The 16,634-nt window shown below is 37.8% G+C and overlaps 1 protein-coding gene across 1 annotated transcript; it reads left to right on the plus strand.

Annotated features, from left to right (window-relative positions):
* Positions 1 to 773: 773 nt before the first annotated feature.
* GPLD1 (glycosylphosphatidylinositol specific phospholipase D1) lies at positions 774 to 16,384 on the plus strand. Its single transcript, XM_017836964.1, has 18 exons — positions 774 to 968; positions 3,818 to 3,873; positions 4,371 to 4,449; positions 5,566 to 5,663; positions 6,472 to 6,582; positions 6,848 to 6,896; positions 7,397 to 7,451; positions 8,385 to 8,492; positions 9,214 to 9,241; positions 9,329 to 9,468; positions 10,403 to 10,468; positions 10,711 to 10,834; positions 11,357 to 11,496; positions 12,515 to 12,701; positions 13,701 to 13,811; positions 14,773 to 14,847; positions 15,288 to 15,444; positions 16,275 to 16,384. Exons 1-18 carry the CDS (start codon positions 872 to 874, stop codon positions 16,382 to 16,384), a joined length of 1,791 nt encoding a protein of 596 aa, XP_017692453.1. The 5' UTR covers positions 774 to 871.
* The last annotated feature ends 250 nt before the right edge of the window (positions 16,385 to 16,634 follow it).

Below are 16,634 nucleotides of genomic sequence, written 5' to 3' on the forward strand. Positions count from 1 at the left end.
TGTTGTCCAAACCCTTCTTGAACTCAGTCAGGCTTGGTGCTGTGACCACTTCCCTGGGGAGCCTGTTCCACTGCCCGACCACCCTCTGGTGAAGAACCTCTTTCTAATATCCAGCCTAAACCTCCCCTGAGCCAGCTTCATGCCGTTCCCTCAGGTCACTAGAGAGATCAGTGCCTGTCCCCACGCTTCCCCTTGTGAGGAGGTTGTAGGCTGCTATGAGGTCTCCTCTCAGTCTCCTCTCCTCCAGGCTGACTTGAGCTTGATGGCTTGGCTGTGGGAGCACCAGCCCCTGGGGGCCTGTGGGCACACTGGCCAGTGACTCTCGTTTCTGACCGCCGGGTCCCATGACAGCTGTGGTCAGTCTCTGGCACAAGGGCCATGTGAAGCCCCTGCCTGGTGCCACCATCTCACTGGGAACCAATGTGGCTGTGCCTGCAGGCTGAGCGGTGTCAGGAGCTACTGTCTTTTTATTAATACTGCTTTGACAATTGGCTTTAATTTTTTTTTGTGAAATGTGATGTAGCTGTTGTAAGGCAAGTGCAGCATGAGCTGGGCAAACAGTGGTAGGATGCTCTTTGCTTTGCTATTGTATAGAGAAATCTCACTGCTGCTGTGCAGTGATGGCATTTACACTGCTCAAACCCCAGAATTCAAGAGGGGAGAACACCCGTAGATCATTTCTCTTTTTATAAATTACTTTATTTGAGGTAAAAAAAAAGCACTGGTATAAAATAGCCTTTCAAATATGGCAATTGTTTACTTGCTGTGTCAGCAGTATGTATGAAAGAAAAGACATGCTCCGTAACCTACATTGCAAAGGTCACAGCGCTACTGCTCCAGGCTTCTGAAAACCACAGTTTGAGCCAGCATCATGGCTGGTCTGAAGATTTGGTCTGTTTTCCTGATTATACTGTACCATTTCTGTCAAAGATGTATCCCATGTGGAATTTCAACACATATTGAAATAGGTAAGACATGTTCAGAATGAATTTTCTTGTGTTTTGAGTTGCTTGTAAAGATAAGTAAATTCAAGTTCAGCTGGAAAGCAAAGAGAGAAAATAATATTAGAGCAGCGAGCAGTCTACATCATTAAAAAAATGTGAATAACACACAGGATAGATGAGTAGTTTGATTTTGGAGTTTGAAACTTTACTGTTTTTATAAGCAAAATGCTTGAATTGATGTGAGTATTTTTCCATCTTCTAAAGCACCGGCATTATGTAACTGGAATGTTTTTGTCTGTGAGTCTTACGCAGACAGAGTTTGGTTTGGAGAAAGAAGAGGAATACTTTAGACAATTCATGGGATTGTTATATTTAAACTAAAGGATAACACAGGTCATTCGTGGTAGGTCTGTTTTCAAATCACTATGTATTAAAATAAAATACATAAAATAGTAAAATGCAGTAATGTGTTTGTATCATAATGAAAATTTTGTTCTCTGTCTCTTCCTGGTAGGTTGCTCTCTGTAGCCTGAACAGCCTAGATTTGTAGAGAATGAAGGAGAGAACTGAGTGAACATGAAAATGGAGAATATTTCTGGTTTTAATTTCTTGTTTGCCTATGTTATTTTTAAAATCTGGCTTCTGCTGTAGTTATTGCAAGTACAGACACAAGTAGTCTGAGGTTATTTTGAAACATTTACTCATAATTGACAGTTTTAATTGTTTGTTCTTCTGGTTTAGTTTCTAAATCTATTGCTCAAACAGATGGTAAAACTTAGGATGTTGCCTCTATTCAGGTGATCTTCTCAGACTTTAATACTGAATGCATGCAACTTTGAACAAGTTAAAGGCTGGGATTATTCATGGCATTCGAGACTGAGAGTATGTTCCCTTACTGAGTGTTGTTCCCTCAGTCAGCATCCTGGAACCATTTGCTTTGCCTGAGGGTGTGTCAAGAAACCCGTAGTAATCAATAGGAGAAGTCATATGCCTGAGGTTAGGCAAGTGCATACATCTTTGCCAGCTCGAGGCTCTAATTACCGAGTATGAGCTTCTGAAGACTTGAAATAACAGATTTGCTAGAATGGAGTGTATTTGCAAAAAGATCTACTAAGAGAAATGAGCTTACAGATCTGTCCCCAAGCACTCATTTTTTTCTAAACAAGGAAACATATAGCAGAAAACCTGTGTTTATATAATTTAAAGATCTTGGTTGTCTGAGGAGTATTGTGTACACTGAACTATTGGGGTCTATTGTTTAATTTAAACCATTTGTTTACAACAAATTTTGTCCATTCGTTTGAAAATGACATTAAACTATGATCAGCTCTTCTGCTGCTAAAGTGAGTGCTTTTATTGTGCACATAAAAGTCTATGATGATTAGATGAAAGTATTCCCGAAACGCAAACACTGAGTATTCCAGGAAAAAAAAGGCCCAACAAAACAAAAAACAAACAAACAAAACACCAAACAACAAATTGCAGAAAGAAACTCCTCTGACTCAAAACCAGAACCAAAGTCTACCCTGGACAGTTTTCTGAAAGTGCTTTTAAAATGGTGAAAAGCTCTGCCTGTTCAGAATGTTAATTGTGTTCAGTGTGCTCCGCAGAGCTGTGCTGTGTCCTACTTGCCACAGCCTTTTTGCTGAAGGCAAGTCTGAGTGGGGAGGCTTTTTCACCCAGGGACTTCTGTCAGATTTGTGGGGCTCTGTGGAACTGTGGGGACACGTCACAAAATTCCATGTAAAAGTGGAGTTGTGGGACCTGGGCCCACTTGAGTAATGAGAAAAGTGAAAGGAAGATGGAAAGCACAAAAAGCAAACTGGCAAACTGAGACTCTCCCACACTGGAAACAGAGATGTGTGTTGAAATGTCTGAGCCATAACATTATAGATGATTTAGTAGTAGTAGTAGTAGTAGTAGTAGTATGTTGTTGTTGTTGTTGTTGTTGTTGTTGTTCCTATTTTGGTGCAAGACTGGTCCTTAAGGTATCTTAACATATTTGAATAAAGGGTTGTTTAGATCAGTGGGTAAAATTCAAAGTGAAAGATCACTCAAACCCACACAGTTTGTCTGTATCTTATTCCAGAACACTAGTGGTGGGATATTTTTGTTGTGTTTTGTTTTGGTTTTTGTGATGTGATTTATTTGATAAGGAACAAATTAAATTTAGTCTTACTTTATAAATATCTTTAATGGCAATGTTGGGTATTTTTAGAATAGTATTAATGGATCATTCCTAACACTAATTAATAGGAGACTTTATTAAAGGAAAGTAGTGTCAATTTTTTTCATTCTCTCGTTACACTTAATAAAGATTTTGACAGTAAGAATGCCTGCCTATTCAGTGAATAAACAGTGTTATTTACCTTGCTGACTTTGGATTTTTGTTGCTTTTCATACATGTTAAAAATTAATCAAACTGTTAAACATCCACCTTGATTCCCAAGGTACCTTTTTCAAAGTTAAGGGCAACAGTGAAACATAAGTACAGCTACAGCTTTATGGTCCATGCTCTGTATGTGCTGGCTATGATCCTTTCAGTTCACTGCTGTAGCTCAGTTCTGGACATGGGGAATTCACTTCCCTGTGATTTTAACTTAGTTGGTCAGCTTGGGACCTGGGGATTAGACAGACTGATGAGACCTCAGTGCCTAAGTCTGCCACAGAAGCAGCACTTCCTCATTAGCTCCCTAGGTGAGAAAACACACCCTCTCACAGGTACATAATTCTGTGAGAAATCATGTTTCATGCATGTGCCACTTGGTTTAGGTATGAAAATGTGGTGTTTTCTGGTTTTGCTAATGCTTCTAACAAAACACGGACGTGGACACAATACCTATAAATCAATACTTCCATATGTTGTTTTTCAGCACACAGAGCTCTGGAATTTTTCATTAAGAATGAAGGGAGTGTTAATTATAGACAGGTACGAAGCACATTATTGCTTAACTATGTACACCTTTCTTCTCGATGTTTTTCTGTCCATCTTCTTGCCTTTTGTTATTATTCTCAGTAATATGTGTGTCAACATTGTACCAAGACTGTATTTTTTTCTGTTGAAAATCATTTGACTCCGTCTGAATACTTTTACAAATACGTAACAATTATACCAATGTGTATATATATACTTTGTGTAGTTTCTTACGTGTTTTTCCATCTTTTTTAGTCATACTCTACGTGAGTATTTGTGTTAAAAGAATTATTGTATTAGGAGTTGTATTAGAAGACTTTTGGAAAGGAGATTTAATAAACATAAGGACAGCAAAATGACAGCAATGTTTTTTGCACCACATGGTGTATTTTACCAGGATAATAGTTGTATCTTGCTGGATATTTAAATTTTATCTTTGATATAGGCAGTAAAATGTGTTTTCATGCTGTGCAATAGCATTCTGATTCCTTTTTCCCACATTCTTTCCCCAGTTATTACTAAACCACCAAGATGCATTTCAAGCTGGGAGCATTTATCCTGATGCCTTTTATTCACCAGTCTGCAAAGCGGGTAAGAAAAGCTATATGAGTCTAAGGTATTAACAACTGTATTTTTATGTGGAAATCCTAGAGAATTTAGTAGGGCTAAAAATAATTATGTTGTAAGAAATGAAGTATGGCCTTCCTGCAAAAAATATCTGCCATTTTTGTTAGTATTTTAAGCCTTTTTGTAAAACTTAGCAGGAAAACAACACATTTGAAAATGGTTTTAGAGTGTAACTTTGGGATAAATGTAATTTAATCGGTATTTAATGGGTCAGATTACTAAATACTGTCTTGGGGAAAAACTGAGAGGACAAAATGATCTTTTTTTCTAAGTCCTATGGAAAGCCTAGTGCTAATTTCTATATTATGGCTGTATTGAATTTTGCCCATCTTCCAAGAAAAGATATTATGTAAGGTATCCTTATGCTCATTTCCCAGGCCTTCCTGATGCAGACCAGATTAATTAACAAATACTGTCTTGGGGAAAAACTGAGAGGACAAAATGATCTTTTTTTTTAAGTCTTATGGAAAGCCTAGTGCTAATTTCTGTATTAAGAAGTATTAGTTTCCATCAGATCAGTCACAAAGAGGATAGGAGCATATAAAACCCCAACAATAACAAGATAGTGTAAGACTAGCTTTCCTCTCCCCTTTTTCTACTCCTACACTAACTGTATCTTGGCAAGTTTGCCTTTCTGTTGAAAAAGATGATGATGATGATGACATAGCCCTTCTCTGCCCTGTGGAAACCGATACCTGTCCCAAAACATGATATTTTGAGTTGGCTGCCATGCCCATCAGCTTTTCTGCCATACAAGTGAATGTATCAATTTAGTCAACAACTTCTCTGTCAACTCTCTTTATCTTCTCTGCTTGTGAGGCAGATTTTCATCATACTGTACCTACTCATAGGCACAGAAAAAGAGAGCAGGCACAAAATTTTCAGATGCTTCAAACCAAAATCATTGAAGGTAAATGTAGTATTTGTTTTGATAGTATAAATCATATAAAATAAGTCTCTTCTCATTAAATGGATTCCAGTTGTATCATCTGTGTGATATGAAATTGAACAAAAGTCTGTGGCTTTTTTCATTTTTCCTCAAAGAACAAATGAAATACTGATATAGTTTTATTGCAATAGGGATATTCCATGATGTGTCTGAAGACACTCACTGGTCACCATTTCTAAAAGCAAGTATTCAGTACATCAGAAGGAATTATCCTCAGCCTTGGGAAGAGGTAAGAAAATTTCATCAACTTTTGACTTTGCTTTCAACTGCTTTCTTCACCTGCACTTGTTGCAATTTCATCCTTTGTGAAGTGTAGAAAAAAACCCCACATTTTTACATTAAAGTCTCTCCTGACATAGGAACATTTGAAATCCTGTTTGCATCTTTACCAGACCAAAAGTTACAGTTTCCATGTAAAGTCTACCAGTTATCTCCACTGTGGTCTGGTGCTTATGATACATTTCATAGATCCAAACTTTCAAATGCGATTGGTGATCTTGCATTCCTGTCAGATCTGGTTGAGGGTTTGCCATTTGAAAACGAGACATCTTTTAGAATTCTCACTTGTGTATTCTTTGACTTAGTCCTGATTTGCTCTTGTTTATGGTCTTTGAACTATGTAGGAGGAGAGGAAAAACAATTTGTCAAAAGTGAGAGTGCACAGGAATGTCCTTCTCTCCTTTGTGTGCCTGCACAACACCCATGGTGGCAGAGGGGGCTCACTTCTTGAATGTGGAAATGTTTATCCTCAGTCGAGAAAAACACTTCAGTATACATTTAACTTGAAGAACACAAATTATCCTGACATCAGCCACATAATTCTATGGCCTTGGACCTATGAAGAGCTTAAAGCTAGTCACAAAAAGTGACTCCAGCATCAAGGAATGAGTGATCAACACTTTGTTATGCTATGTTCTTGGACTGTAAGAGTTTCTCACCTATATCCTCGTATAATGCACTTACATAAAATGCTCACTTCTTCTTAAAGACAGGAGTAAAATTACTGATACTGCTTCAAACGGATTGTTGTTGTGTAGGCTACAGAGAAACTGGTGGCTTTCCTGTTTGGAATTGCCTCACATATGGTGGCAGATGTTAGCTGGCATAGCCTGGGCATCGACCAAGGATTTCTAAAGGCCATGGGAGAAGTAAGCCTGTATTATTTTATTTATTAATACAACTGGATTTATTGGAATGGATAGCCTAGCTTTTGACTGTGGGGGGCAGGGTGGTGGAGAAGAGAAAAGCTGGAGACCTGTTTCAGGAAGATTTTTGGAAAGACACAATGTCACGAATTTCATAGGAATGAGGTTGATCAGGTTTGGAACCTGTAAACATTAGGGCTGCTTGGATAGTTTGTTTCTGCTCATCTTGAAAGAAACAGGCAGTTGTCTTGTTTTTCTCTTCCTCCAGATTGATTTTCATGGTTCATACTCAGAAGCTCACAGTGCTGGCGATTTTGGTAATGTTTCTGTTTGCCAATCATAGATCCTTCTGTTGGAATAACTAGTCCTCTTCAAAACCACAGTGGGTGATTCTGGCTCTTAGCCTATGCAAGGCAGGAGCCAAGAATGGGTCATATGGACACTGTATTCCTGCCCTACCCCATAGCTTGCAAAGTCCTGCTATAGCTGTCCTCATGCTCCATGTTTCAGGAGATATAATAATGCATATGAACACTTGGATTAAAGCCAAAATGCAGATGAAAAGATGCTAGTGTTTAAATGGAGTCACTACTGTGATTTTAAATGATAAATAATTTTTATTCTCTGGAGGTATAAAATGTGCAGCATACTTTCAGGTGAACCATTTATGTATTCTAAATGTATAACTGGAAGATCTGCCGTGTAAATACAGACAGCAAAGCCATACGTGGCTTCATGGGCGATGTTATCCATGACAGATACTTAACAGGTTTAGTTTGTTGGACTATGTAGTTTTTTTTCATTCTTCCATCCTCAGGAGGAGATGTAGTGAGTAATTATGAGCTGGACTTCAGTTATCTGGCATCAAATTGGTAAGATAATGAGGTTACCTTCTTTAATATTTGTTTCTACTTATTCTGTATAATCACTGTGTTTTAACAAAATGCTGTCCTTCTTTATTTTTCTTTCAAAAGGAACCCTTGCAGCTATTTAAATTTTTCTGGGTTTGGTGTTCCTTATATGCATATGTACTGTTCCCTGACATGAAAAACTGGAAGGATACAAAAAAAGCGTTTATGTATAGGAACAAGATTAAATTATTTATCTCTGAAAGGAATTATAAGCTTTTATATATAAAATAATCAGTGAAAACATTTTGCTGGAATGTCCTAGAAATTAGTTAAATAACGTAGTTAAGTGTAAATATGAGATTTATTTAAAGTTTTGGAAGTTGAGGATGTTGAATCTAGACAGGTTTCAAAAGCATAAAAATGAGCAAAGATTTAGATATACACATTTTTTTTCCTCACAGTTTTTAACTGCAATAAAAAACTCATAAAAAACTTTTTTTCTGCTAATAAAGTAGGTAATTTGAGTCGATTTTGTTAAGTAGAATGTAGTTTACGTAGGTGTAGAAGACATGGTTCACTAATAAATCTCTGACACAGCTGTGTGAAATGTCTATTTGTTTAGGAGTAGATTTGGCACAGCAGAGAGTTGGAGGACATCCGCCAAGAGGATGTGATCAAACCAGGAAACCAGTGTGGGCAGTGTGGAAACACTATTAGCAGTAGCCATAGGGGAAAGGTTCTACAGACTTTGAATCTAAACAAACAGAGAGTGTTGTGCACGGAGTAACTGCATGTGCAATCCTGGTCTTTCTGCTATTTTTAAATCTTCATACCTTATGTAGCCTTTTGAAATTTAGAATATTTTATAGCAGGCTATTTTTATTACAGAAACTGTAATCTTTTGTCAGGTGATGTGGAAAATTTGTTATAATAATACCTTCTTCTCTTTTTTAGGTATGTGCCTGTCAAAGACCTAGCAGCTATCTATAAGGAATTTTATGGAAAGGAGGTCATAACTGAAAGCACAATTACTGACTGTACTTTCCTGCTGTATCTTGAACTGTAAGTTGAATAGCTTTTTCTGGATTTTCGTAAGTGAAACATATTTAGGAAAATTATGATAGCTGTTTTGAAATGCCTTATGCATGCAGGTCAGAAATATAGACCCCCCTGCTAGATCCCAAAATCATAAAACACCTGAGTTTTTTTTGATGACTAGAATTCAAATTTGAACTGCTTAATGACTGGTAAATTAATTATTATACCACAGATGCTGAATCTTGGCTATTTAATGCATTTATACCTTTAACACATTTATGCCTATTTATTTGAGAACAACTGTGTCTTCAAGTGCTACTGTATTGCGGCAAGTTAGCAATATAATTTTAACATATGAAGGAGTAGTGCACATTGCTTAATAGGTGGGTTATCTACATTTTATGTAGATCCTTTCAAGTCTAGGAGTAATTCAAAAGAGACTTTGGATATCTGGCAGTGTATGCTTTTGAATACCCTAAACAGCCCAGCTGTATTCTCTGTTTCAGTTAATTACCAATAGTTACACAGCATTTACAAAAACTGTGAATCCCTCCAAATTAAAGGCAAAAACAGAGCTTGTATCATTACTTTTTACATTACAACTTTAAAAAATATTTTAACAACCAACAGGGAAATATAATGACTTGCATAGTTTTTACTATACAGGAACCTTGAAAAGAACTGTTTACATATTTAAATACTAAGTGAAGCAAGTTTTATTTCTGAAGATTTTTTTTGTTTTTAGGCATGGAGAAAGGCTTGCTGTTGCCAAGGTTGGTCTTCTGTTTCCTTTATAAAAATGAACAGATAGCATGGAGACAATGTAGTCCATCTTACTAAATATGTGGCCTGTCTCTCAGCTTTTTCCAAGATATGCTAATAAATCTCCATTTCTGGTGGAGAAGTTCCATGAATATTTCCTTGGAGGAGTGGATGACATGGCGTTCTGGACAAACAATATTTTTGAGATGACCAGCCACATGCTAGAGAATGGAACCAGGTATAGTGTGTGTCCTGGAATATGAAACGCAGTAGTCAAGTTTTAACACTCATTTAATTGCCCTTCTAAAGGCGGGTTCTTTCCTAGAAGAGGTTCTAAGCTTTAAATCCTCTCTTGGACAAAGGGATTTCTATGTATGTCTTTTACCTGGGTGTACAGGATTACCTTGAGTTCGCATTTCTTATGCGTTCACACTCCTTTGCCCAGGCAAGCCTCTGGCATCCCCAGCTGATACTCAGCAGGGAAAATTTGGAGCACTCTTTAAGACATACTCAAGGGCCTGCTTAAAAGTTGCATAGCCGTGCCCTAAAGTTCTGCCTGGCCTGGCTGAGACTGCACCTTCTGGCTGCTGTCATCAGTCAGCAAAGATGTCCCTTCTGAGGGGATGTCAGATATTACCTTCAGATACTTTAAGCAAATGGGATTACAAAGAGTAGTAGTATATATTCTAGTGTTGAAGCTCAGGCCTCTACACACAAATTCATATTTTTATAAAACTAGCCTTGTACGGCTCTCTTACAAATGTAGCTTTACTGTAAATAACTTTATAAGACCAACAGTGGCAATTAATCCATCCATTTATATGGAAAATATCACTGTGGCTATTTTGGGAAATTATGTTTGAAATACATTCTGTTCTGTTCTTTGCTCCAGAATGACACTTTCATTGAAAGTGCTTTAGATTCATAGAAATAACAGGGCATGTTACATTCAGTTTCCTTCAAGAAACATGAGGTTCATATAGAACCTAATCAAGGTCATTAAAATAAATATCAGCGGGGTTTCCAGGGATTATGATGATACTCTGATTTTGAGTTTCTTGAGAAAACTGATGACTTTTAGCAGAGGAATCAGTAAGGATAAAACTTGTATTTTTAGTTTCACTTCCATTGTAGGAAAATCTTTAAAGTGGATTCTGCATATTTTTCTTTAGTGGCTGTTACCTCCCTGAGAACCCTCTGTTTATAAATTGCACAAAGGAGCACAGGGACAACCACATGTAAGTACAGCTCTGGAGGTTCAAAGGTTTAGTGGTGAAAGGAGAGTCTTCTGCTAATGTGGACAGTGAGCTATTGAAAATTAGAGATGTTTTTATTTATCTTTTTGTGTGTGAACTTGAGATTCTTGTAGCATGAATAAGTAAACTTTGTGTAGGGGAACTGTGTAGAACCTAAGAGAGCCTTTTACCTCAAGTCATTAATTCAGTTATATTAATTCTTATTACTGCCCTCTTTATTCTAGCAGAAACAAACAATCAAAACATGAACGTCACCAGAATACAACTTCTTTGCTTACAGAATCACTTGAGAAGAATATAAACTATACAGAAAGAGGAGTTCACTTCAACATGCAGTCTTGGGCAACAGTAAGTGAGAAGTGACAGACGTGTCAGGTAAAATTCAGCTCTATTTAAAATTGTTTTCATTTCTGTCTGAAATGCTGCACGATGGAGCAGGGTCTCAGGACATTAACAATAGCCTCTGACTTCACTTCAAGGAGATTACAGTATCATTGTTAATCTACATATGTACATCATACTCAACTTTTACACTATGTTTGTTGTATAGTGAAGTTAGAACACATCTTGCAGTGACAAAAAGGACAAAATATATCTCTAGTATTTACATTTTACAGAATTAGTTGATCACTTTTTTTGGGGGTTAAGAACTCCCAGCAAAGCATCGCAGTGAACAATTAACACTGCTCCATTTAGTGCATACAGATTTTTGTCTCTTTCTAAAATGGTGCTTATGACCTGATTTGGAGTCTTCTTAGATCCATGTGGTGATTTCCACTGTCGGTGACTTGGTTTTTGAGGTGTCGCAAAATGATCTAGAGTTTCAGCCTGTGTTCTAACCATTCTTGTGTCTCCTTATTTTTATTTCAGAATTCCCTCCGCTTGATGAACCGTGCTTTTACAACCAATATCTGGAGAGCATTAGCAGCTACACATCAGAAATCTTCTAAGCACATCTCCAAGCCAGTAGCTTCATATTTTCTGACCTCACCCTATGCTAGACTTGGATGGTTTGTAATTTTTTTCCTCCCGCCTCCCACTTAATTTCTGAAAATTTTGAGAATCCACCAAAATATTATTGTTAATTCTTCGGATACTCTTAATTGTGAAAGTCCAAATCAATTAGTTGTACAAATCTGGCAGAATGGCTTATGTTGTCTGTTCAGAACAGCAAGTTAGCCCATAAGACTTTTCTTTCAGATGTTGATCAAGCTCAGAATGGAAGGAGCCAAAATTAGAACCAACATTGGCTCTAGTTATGAACAGTATGAGAACTATGTTACGCTTTTTTTAGTCGTTGGTTGATGTTTGTGCAAAATTAATTGGCTGTCGTGAGTTGATTACTGATGATGCGAGTGTTCTTGGAAATGCTCAAGACTAGTAGGGAGTTCAAAGATTGATTCAGGACAGAGAGAAGCATATTCTCTCTTCTTTCCAGAGAGGTTCTAGCTTGACCTGCAACAGGGGAGAGTACTAAAATAAATTTGCATTGGTGCTCATCTTGCTTCACTTATTATGACTCAAAATTTGGATTTAATGTTTGCGTTTACTTCACACCAGCTAAATTAACAGTAGTTAGTTTTTTTCTCTCCACATTCCCTCACTAAACTCCAACATGTTACTGAAACCTCTAATCCCTTTGCTTATCTCCTTTTAAATCCATCAATTAAATCAGAGGCTCAGTTTAAAAGATACTTAATTTCATCTTTTGTATTCTGTGTCATATGCAAGCAACCCTTTTTCATGCTCCTTGCTATGAAGGCTCTCAGGTGCCTTGTGTCAGTAAAAAGCAGTTCCTACAGATCTCAGATGTGCATTAATGGAAGATGAATCTTGAAGGATCTAGTTTTATTTAATCCAAGAAAACACAAATCAAATATATAATATGAAAAATGCTGCATAGATTTTTACAAAACTATATCGGCAAACACAGGTCTTGGTTTGCCTGAATTAAAATTATTTATTTTCCACTAATGTTGTGGTAGTCTGGAAGCTAATGCTGATTTTGTTTACTCCCTTGCTGTACAGGGCAATGATCTCAGCTGACCTAAACCAGGATGGATATGAAGATTTGGTGGTTGGAGCACCAGGGTACAGCACCATGGGCCATGTTCAGATAGGACGGGTGTATGTAGTCTACTGTAACCAGTCAGGTTTGCCACGAGAGGACATGGATTTGGATGAGAAAGCCGACCAAGTACTACAAGGTCATCAGGTGAGGGGTCAAGTCAGATATTTGTCACTTAAATTTTTTGGACTGAAAATGTGGTAAATTTTGACTGAGAAACGGTATCGTTAATGTGTATGAATATTATTCCTGAAATTCTCCTCCTGATTAAAGGATGTCATATGCTTTTCAAGAAAAATAACCATTACTAAAGTCACAGGAACAATTGAAGCAATAGTGATTTGTAGGTTCACTTTCATTACTGTGCCAGATAAGCAGGTATTAAAACATAATTTGCCCTTGAATATAAGTGAGGTAATATCTCTGTACGTCCCAATATCTCTCGTTCAGGTCCCTGCATTTAAAAAATATTGTGATTTTCCCTTCTTTTTAATATAATAATATTAATTCAATATGTTTCAATTCCTTTAAAGCTACTTTTTTAATTAATTGGTTAATTCTCACAAAATAATTGTTTGTCTTTAGTAAGAGTGCAATGTGTTTAAAAAAAATAAAAGAGGAAACTGGGATTTGACATCCTGGTGACTGGCTTGTAACTAAACAGGATTAAATGACCTTTTTGAGTAATAAATATGATCCTCTGTAGAAAATACCTTTACTCACAAAGAATAGAATAGAGAGAAATGAGATACGTTTCCTTTTAATCTGTTTCTGTGGTTATAAACTGTGGATTAACAGCTGCTGTCTTCTTATGTAATGTTTTAGTGGTTTACAGCTATTGCATCAACAGGAAAGATCATAAGCTTAATATCCACGGTGCACTGGGCTCAGAAGAGGAAATAGCAAAGTGGCACCACGTTGTGTTAAGTTATCTTGTATTTTAACACTTCTACATCCACAAATAGAACAGTTGATTCTGAGTTAGTGTATTGGTATGATGGTTATTACTTGGGAGAACAAAAATTCTTTGGATAGATTTTTGTCATCTTGTTTCCAGTTCTTCCTTGTGCAAATGTGCATTAGGTTTTTATGGTTTTGTCTTGAAAACATTTGTTATTTTCCTGAGATCAATCCCTTTTCTTTTAGCCTTCAGGAAGATTTGGTTCTGCCTTGGCAGTCCTGGACTTTAATGAGGATGGAGTGCCAGATCTGGCAATTGGAGCACCTTCTGTGGGATCCCAGTTTCTTACTTACAAAGTAAGTTTGTTGTTTGGTTTTATTTGAACAGTGAAATGAGAGTGAGAATTTCTGTTGTTGCTCAAGGTGACATTGTAATTTAAACACAAAAGTTTATAATCTTTGTGCATACTTTGACTAGAGCAATGAGAGCTATCCATATTTCCCTTTCAGTGGCCTTTTTTGCACATTAAAAATCCAAATCAGATTGTGACTTTGCAGCACTGATGTGCTGGAAATTTAAGGGGCCATTCATGAAATACAAGTGTACTCTTTTTGATTAGGAACTGACAGTCTGGAATGGACCTCATGGATCAGTGAGCTTTGTCATATGCTGTCACAGGCTGACAGATGATAGCTAAAATGTGATATGAACACAGACACACTTGCTAAAATAATCAATTTACAGAGGCTTAATGACTTACAGTTTACCATTTAAGCCCATGTAATGGTCCCTGAGTATTTTCAGCTCAAGCAAACTGAAAGGTAAAATGTTTTGATTTAAACCACATCCATTAAGCTTAAAACTCTTCAGAATTTCAGCTACTAACTTATCTGTCTAAAAAAGAAATTAGATAATTTAAATTTTATGTTGACCCACTACCTTGAAAAATTGTGTGCATCTGTTGTGCCTGGCACTGTTTGCCATTGCATTAAATAATAGTTATCAAAATTTGAGCCACCTGAGTGGATGTGTAACAAATACAAATATGCACTACACTGTCCTTGCATCTTACCCACAGTATGATGAAAATGTACTTCTCTAGTTTGTTGCTTGGTTACAACCTTACCCATTACAACATGAATATTCGTAGGTTTGGGGTAGAAAAGACAGAATTGTGAGAAGGCTGTGATAAGAAAAATGCAGTTGTATTAATAGTCCCTGCAGAACTGTTCCACTTCTTGTGATTTGCCTTGGATTTTGTACCTGGTACTGACATGCAGATGCTCTCATGCTCTATTTTATTTTCCTGCTGTTTAGGGTGCTGTGTATGTCTACTTCGGCTCTGAGGGAAGAGGCTTGGCATCTCAGCCAAATGTTACCATAACTTGTCAGGTATACTGATAGCGTATAATATCCTGTATATGTTATGCTGTTAGCCAGGCCAACACAAGTCTACACAAGTGGGAGCTGAAATAAAGGGGAAAGGGGCTTCTGGGCTTGAAAAAAGAACATTAAAATCAAATTGCAAGGGAATTTAGACTGATGGGGATGGAGCAAGCAGGTGCTTGCCTAGGTTAGCTGTATGTGGAAAGACATTTGTACCTCAGTGTGGGGAAGGCAGCAGGGTGAACAGAAAGATGCATAGCCAAAAAAAAAAAAAAGGCAAAAAGGCAAAACTCCCCAACTAACCAATCCAAAAACCCTCTAAGAAAACAAAACTGAAGCCAAGGAGTGGGAGGGTAATTTAGTTAGCTCTTTAGATGTGAGTTGCTCTATTTTGTTACAAAATTGGTGGTTTCAGTTCTGTTTCAGGCTTTAACTGTTTATTGCAGGATTCCTACTGTAATCTTGGTTGGTCCCTCCTGGCAGCTGATGTTGATGGGGATGGAAATGCTGATCTGGTTGTGGGCTCTCCATATGCACCTGGTGGTGGGCAGCAGAGAGGATTTGTGGTTGCATTTTACTCTTATTTCAACAGGAGTGACCAAGGTAATATTTATTGAGTAAATTAGCCCTCCCATATTTTATGTGACTGTTCATTTGTTCCTAATTAATCATGGGATAATTCAGGTTCAAAGGGATCTCAGGGAGTGTCTAGTCCAGCCTCCTGCTCAATAAGAGAGATCTGTGAAGCCAGACCAAATTGCTCAGGGCTTTGTCCATTTGGGTCTTAAAAATCTCTAATGACAGAGATTGCACAGCCACTCTGGGCAGCTGTTCCACTTCTTGGCAGTCCTCATAGGGAAAAAAATGTCTTGTTACAGCCAGTATGAACCTTTTTTGTTTCAGTTTATGCTCATTGTCTATTGTCCTCCCACCATGCACAGTGAGCTCATAGGCACAGAAGGCATGGAATACCCCTACTAAATTTGCTCCAGTTAATCGACATCTTTCCTGTTACTGAACCATGTATTATAGGCGTGGTCTAGGGAAGAGTAAAGTGGGAACAATCATCTCTTTGCCATGCTCCTGGTTATATAGCCTGGTACACTGTGAACTGTTTGCAGTCAGAGCCTCACGTGCCCACCATTATCTCTAGGGCCTTTTCCACACAGCTTCTCACAGCCTATTATCACTGCAAGGGCATCTCCTTTCCTAGGGTCAGGCTTTGCATTTGTCCTCACTGGATTTTGTGAGGTTCCTGCCAGTCTGTTCCTCTAGCCTGCCTGGGTCCCTCTGAATGGTGGCTCCCCACAATCTCCTTTCATCTGCCAACTGCACGAAAGGCCATGTTGTTGCCTTCTCCAAATCAATTATTATAAAGTGTTTAACAGGGTGAGTCCAAAGATAGATCCCTGAGGGCATTCCACTTGTCGCAGGCATTCACAGTACAACCCACTGTCTGCTGACCTGTGATGGTGATTGTCTCAACCAGTACTTTCCCATCTGGTTCTCCACCCATCCAGATGCAATGTCCCAGCTTGGATAAAAGAACATTGTAGGACACTGTGTTGAAAGCCTTGCTAAACGAATGGATTCAGCTGTGTGTTGGGCACGCTCACTGCTCTTCCTTGGAAAACTGTAAATGTACCTTAGAAGATGAATCTTTATCATTCTGTACACTCCTTCATATGGCTGAAGAGGAACACTACAAGTGAACACAGTTAATGAGTACAGGTGATAAGGAGTGTTGTCAGTGAGGGAGAAAATGGCACACTTGGAGCTAAATAAAGTTAGTA

Source organism: Lepidothrix coronata, unplaced genomic scaffold (assembly GCF_001604755.1).
Source record: "Lepidothrix coronata isolate B3197 unplaced genomic scaffold, Lepidothrix_coronata-1.0 Scaffold289, whole genome shotgun sequence".
In the NCBI taxonomy this organism is placed as follows: Eukaryota; Metazoa; Chordata; class Aves; order Passeriformes; family Pipridae; genus Lepidothrix; species Lepidothrix coronata.